We start from the raw sequence: 6,000 nt of genomic DNA, 5'->3' as shown, positions 1-6,000 counted from the left end.
CTCCCCGGCGCCCGCTCTGCGGCGAAGCAAAGTTGTAGACGTGTCCCGATAGCCAAGCCCCGGCACTGTCGCGACCCAGCCGGGCCGGCGCGCTCTCGGAGCGCAGCTGACACGCCGGCCCCGCCGCCGCCTCTCCCCCGGAGCCAACCCCCTCTGGAAACTGCTTCTGAGGCTAAAACTTTGGGCCGAGGGGCTGAGGGCGGCTCGGCGCGGGGACGAGGCCTGCGTGCGCCCCTCCGTGCCGACAGCCTGGGCGCCGCGGACGGCATGTGACGGCCCCGGCGGCCGCCGCAGCGCGGGAAGACGCGGGCCCCGCGGGCTCCGGCCGCTGCGAGGAGGGGCCGCGCGGCGGCCGGAGGGAAGGCTGCGGCGCGCGGTCGACCCTTGCGGGCCCGGGCCCCGAGCCGTGCCGCCTCGCTCGCCCGGGCCCCGCCGAGGCTGCTGCTCCCCCGTCCCGGCGCGGGAGGACTCGCTCCAAACTCCCTGAACTTTAGGAGCAGCCCCCGCAGGGCGAAACTCTCAGGGACCCCCACTCCGGGCGGCGCCCCTTGACGACCTCCCCTCGCCGAGCCCCCTGCTGACAAGTGCCTGGACTCCCAGGGCCTCAGGGGCCCGGCTGGATCTGACTGTCCCCAGCCCAGTGCCCGGCAACGATGCTCATGAGGAAAGTGCCCGGCTTCGTCCCGGCCTCTCCCTGGGGGCTGCGGCTGCCGCAGAAATTCCTCTTCCTTCTCTTCCTCTCCGGCCTCGTCACCCTGTGCTTCGGGGCCCTGTTCCTGCTGCCCAACTCCTCTCGCCTCAAGCGCCTCTTCCTGGCCCCCCGGACCCAGCAGCCCGGCCTGGAGGCAGTGGCCCAAGTCGCCGGCCACCCCCTGACCCGCGAGCAGGAGTCGCCTCCGAACCCGGCCCCCGCGGCTCCAGCCCCGGGTGAGGACGACCCCAGGAGCCAAGCCAGTCCCCGCCGCAGGAAAGGGTGGCTGCGGCGCACCCGCCCCACCGGGCCGCGGGAGGAGGCCACGGCGTCCCGGGGCAGCGGCGCCACGGCCCTCAGACCGCAGGAGGGGTGCATCTCCTCTAGCTTTGACTTCAACGCGTTCCGGAGCCGCCTCCGCCACCCGGTCCTGGGCACTAGGGCCGACAAGAGTAAGGAGCCCCAGAGCCTAGTTCAAAGCCAGCGGGAGAAAATCAAGGAGGTAAGTACTCTTCTCCCCGCACAAAAGAAATGACCCTCTTGTGCTTCCGTCCATTTCCCCTGGGCCCAGTCACTCCCGGGCTCCCTGGTCTACTCTAGGTCCTCCAGGCACACTCTATACCCTCCTCCCTCCTCCCAAACTTCCCACCTTCACTCCTGCCTGCACACTTTTCCACTACCGGGTTCAGTTAATCATCCTCACCCCTGATGGTTGCTGAACCACTGGACCAACTTTCCCCCACCCCCAGACTCTGGTCTTTCCAGTTCAGTCCTCAGCCCAGGTGTGCCCTGCTCCCTCCATTTGTGGAGATGCTAATAAGATTTTTGTGGAGTTGCTAGTTAGGCTCATTAATGGACAGACACCCTTTCTGTTTGAAGGGGCCAAGAGCCCTGTTCTTTCTCACTGTGTGTCTTTAAATCGTGACATCTCCCAGCCCCCTTTAGGATTTGCTGCCTGGAAAGCCAGGATTTGGGGGGTATTTGGTGACCTGCAAGTATTTTGTAGTCTAGCCAGCAACCCACAAGCCAGAGGATGTTTTGCATTCTTGCTAACTGTTTCTATTGAGCTTTGGAACAACTGTACGTAATTGCATGTGATGCAAGGAGCAATGATCACTAAGGCGGAGGTAATGTTACAGAAGCTCTGAGGTTATTGGCTTAATGTAGCAGCTCTTGGACTTGTTCCCTGTAGGGATTGTACCAGAGAGGGGTTAGAAGGATCACTTTGAGTCTGAATCTTAGTCTTAATTTAAGAAACTAAAAGCAAACGCAGCCTCACCGTGGTTTGAAGACAGTTGCCAAGCCACCATTGATAACTAAATGTTCTGCTCAGCCCCTGTTAGAGCTGCCTACTGTTGGAGTAGCCTGCGCGAGGTTTTTGCCCAGCACTGCAGAGGGGGCTGCAGTGACACCCCCGGGCCACGAGGGGGCTGTGGGCAAGCAGCGGGCCAGGGTCTCCTCCCTAGAAAGGAGAGGATGCTCCCCCCATCCCCGTGGACCCAGAATGAAAGGACTGCTTCTGTCTGGACTTCTTGGTTTGCTGCAGAGCAGTCAGCAAGTCTGCCCTGATTTCCAGGGAGAGCAGGCAGCAAGAGTCAGGACCTGCCCTGTCGAGACCTGCTCAGAACCAGGGGAGAGCTTAGCTGTCCTCCTCTCCTTGTCCAGTGTATCCTGTCTCCTAATGCCCACCTCTCCCTACTTATCTCTGCTGTTGTTACACAGCCTTCTATGCTAAGCCCTGTGGAGACTCTATCTTAACTAGCAATCACTGGACATTTTGTGATGTCAGTATAGGAAACCACAAAGACGGGTCCTTGTTTCCCGTGTGCAAGTGCACACTCGCAGTTTCCAAATTCTTGTTGAAATCCCAAAGGTTAATTGAAGCCTGGAACTTGCAGTAGCTAAGAAAGGGGCATCATTTCTCCCCCACTGGTTAAGGAGCTGTGTTGTTGAATACTCACCGGAACCACCCCAGCTCCCTTTCCTAAAGCTGCCTCTGAAAACATTAACCCTTTCAGACTTCCTTGGAGGGCAGTAACCCCGCAGTGAAATTACTATATGCATGCAGTTTTTCATGGAGTGTAGAGCTGCCATCTTTAGATCTTTAAAAGGATGCCCCAAAGGATTAAGAGTTACCTACTGCCCTCTTCAAAAGGTGCTTTCTGCATTTGTGTCTAGATATGGGACCCATTTCTGAGAACCTGCGTTTGGGAGCCATGATGGGAAGGAGGGTGGGCTGGCTAGCAGGGGACCAGGTTCTGCCCCTCTATACAAAGAGAACCTCCCTTGTGGGCAGAGGCTGGGGGTGGTGGGAGGTGTGGAGACTCTGCTTTGAAGGTGGATGTAAAGTAACACAATGGGTGGAGGTCTGTGTGGGTTGCCAGATGTCTGGATCTTTCTATCTGGCATCGCTGTACACCCCTGGTAGTAGCTGGAAGCCTGCTTGTCTATACCTGCAGTTGTTCAGTGAGCCCCCTCTTGCAATCTTGAAGACCTTAAGCTCCTCAGAATGGAGGGGACGGGACTGTATACACTATAATATTTTGAAGCCCATTTTCTCTTCAGGCTCCTTGAGTTTGGACCTCTTCCGGTCCTCAAACAACCTGAAAAGATGTGGGGCAGAGTGTTTGTTTTAGCTGTTAACACAGAGTTAACTTCCCTGGTGTCCCACCTGATGAGGAATGCATTTGACAATTGCTGGAGGATGTCTTTATTTCCTTCTCATTTAAATTTCTATCTGTTCCATGCCCACGGGTAGATCATTTTAGAAAGGTGCCTGTTTTCATAAAAGGGACTGTTGCTTTCCTCTCTGGCTTGTTTTTTTCCAGACATGGATTGATTAGACCCCAGGAGCAGAGGGACAGCTAGCATCAGATAAAACGGGCTCTGTTCTTATAAGATGAGGTTTTTAAAGCGAGAGTAAACTTCAAGAGAGATTCAGAGAGGGTGATAAATGAGAGTGAATAAGGACTGGACACTTGGGCTCTAGATCAATGAGGTATACTTATGAACATTCTAGTTTGAGAGATGGACATGGGCTCAAGGTCTTTGCTGATAAGATGGGTTGAAGCTGCATGTTCTGGGTATAGACACATCAGGAAACAATCCGTCACTAGAACCAACATTTTCTCCTCAGTTTGCAGTTTTGGAACCTTGGAGGAGGCAGTGTGGTGGAAAGGGGAACCCAGAGAACATTGATTCGAGTCTCAGCTCAACTGTCTGACTTTGGACAAGCCACCTCCTCTCCTTCCTGGACCTTATTTTTCCTTCTGTAAAATGGGATGAGAGAGGGGCTTCCTTTGTGACCAAGGCTGGTCACAAACTCTTGCTTCCAGACCTGGCCCCTAAGTAGACTACCAGTCTGGCCAGGGACTCCTTAGCAGCTGGGCTTTTCCCAGCTCTGTTTTCGGCATGTCTTAGTTCCGTGAAGTCAGGGAAAATGTTGTGTTGTTGATGATGATGATGATGGTGTTCACTGTTGTATCCCTAGCACCTAGTCAAGAGTAGATATTCGCATAGTTGATGAAGTTAAGTATTCCTCTCACCCATGTTGAACTTTAGAGATGGGATTGAACAGTGACAGATCCTCATCTTGGGATCATGGAGAGTAAAGGGGTTGGTGAAAATGAGAAACGGCTTGCTAGCAGCCTTTCCTTTCAGATCTGATGATAATATAGGAAATTATTGTTATAATTATTTTAGGGGACCTTGGTCATAGGTGGGTTTCTCTTCAAGTTCAATAGACTTTTCTCACACATGACAAGAGTTGGTAGTGAATAGCTTGTCAGGGTTACATCCCAGTGAAAGATTTCAAACTATGTTGTGTCCTACTAATGATGGTTGGTTGCTGATCTGTACCACCTCAGTTGTCCCTTCAGTGAAGGGAGCTTTTGTTAAAGGAATTGGGCAGAGTAGGGCTGTGAGAACATAGCACTGGAGTGGGGCTGCCCCTAGCCCATAGGAAGAATGTGGATTGATTTTACCCCCATCCCCTCTGCCCAGTGCCCTTATGCATCACTGTATGTGGCAGTCGCCCTGAGTGTCCAACCTGAGTTCAAGTCCTAGCCATGCCATCAACCTTGGCCTCAGGGGAAAATTCCTGTTTATCACTGGGCCTCAGTTTTCGTGGTAAAATGAAGAGACTGGCATTTAGGGGAGCCTTTTCTCTCCCTCGCCCCCACCTGTTTGCTGTTTTGTTTATGGATCTGCCCAAGCACCTAGAATAGGATAGGACACTTAGTTGGAGCCCAGATACTTAGTTGGAGCCCAGAGTGGCTACAGGAAAGATCTATAAACTAACAGTTAAGGTTACTGGTGGCAGAAGCTGGGTCTTCTTCCTGAGGGTACATGGAATTCTAAGAGTCGTAGAGTAGGGGCCACAGCAAGGTTTGGAGGCTTGGCTCTGTGACCCAAGAAGCCTTTTAGAAGTTGCAGTAATTTTCCAAGTGTAAGTCTAACTTAAAGGGACTGGAGAGGTGGCAGCCATGAGTAAAATCTTTCATGCCTGGATAGCAGGCATCTGGAGGATGCCCGAATCACCCTGGAGTCTCTGAGACTTGGCAGGGAGTGCCCCAGCTCTTGCCTTTCATGTCTGCTGTGTTAAGCCTCCAGGATATTGCTCGTTGTGATATGTGACTATGTCTGAATAAGTCATCTTGGCAAATGATCTTTGCTCTCCATTAATGGGCTGGTTCGTTAGTCATGTGTGGTTTCTCTATATCTGATTTATCACTGCTAGTCCCAGGGACAGGTAGAAAAATTAAAAGGTTTTGTGTTCTTTGTAGCATGTGAATCTGAGGCTGTGAGATGTTCAGGATAATTAATATTAGGAACACCTCATATTTAAATAGCTTTCCTTCGAAGAGCTGTGTTTCAGTTGAAAATCCACTGAAGATTTTTCCCCCTTGTCCTTCAGTTTCTCTCTTGTCCTGCTCTATGATACATTTAATATAGACAGTAAAATTGCCCTATATTAACCAGATGGGTCCCTTGGGAGACCCTTACATCATAAGCCCAGCTATACACTTCATTCTTCTTCCTTAGAACTGAGCACTGCAAGTAGAACAAAGCTTAGACCTTGTCTCCACCAGGTGTATGACTTAACACCCACAGGTTGGGTGGATCTCTGCTTTCATTGTGAGCTGCACCATTATTTTAGGGACTTGGTGCAGGCATTCCAAGAGCAGTTGCTTCTCAGGCCTCACATCCTTAACTCTGTCTTTAGTGATAGCTTTAGAAACAACTAGTACAATGACTTTTAAAAGTCAGCTGCTTATTTCACACTGTAGTTAGCAGGGGGGTAAGAACGT

At 52.3% G+C, this 6,000-nt stretch overlaps 1 protein-coding gene across 2 annotated transcripts in view; it reads left to right on the top strand.

The window, feature by feature from the left end:
• The first annotated feature begins 344 nt into the window (after positions 1–344).
• Positions 345–6,000, top strand: part of MAN1C1 (mannosidase alpha class 1C member 1) — a 130,090-nt gene continuing 124,434 nt past the window's right edge. The window contains exon 1 of one of the 2 annotated variants that reach the window (XM_067014595.1): positions 345–1,193. In XM_067014595.1, coding sequence (XP_066870696.1) covers positions 654–1,193 — 540 coding nt within the window. In that variant the 5' untranslated portion in view covers positions 345–653. The remainder of the gene's footprint in view (positions 1,194–6,000) is intronic. The other variant, XM_059082578.2, reaches the window with a different exon arrangement.

Source organism: Kogia breviceps, chromosome 1, assembly GCF_026419965.1.
Source record: "Kogia breviceps isolate mKogBre1 chromosome 1, mKogBre1 haplotype 1, whole genome shotgun sequence".
NCBI classification, from domain to species: Eukaryota; Metazoa; Chordata; class Mammalia; order Artiodactyla; family Physeteridae; genus Kogia; species Kogia breviceps.
The sequence above is the reverse complement of the archived record's forward strand: the minus strand, read 5'-3'. Positions and strand labels throughout refer to the sequence as shown.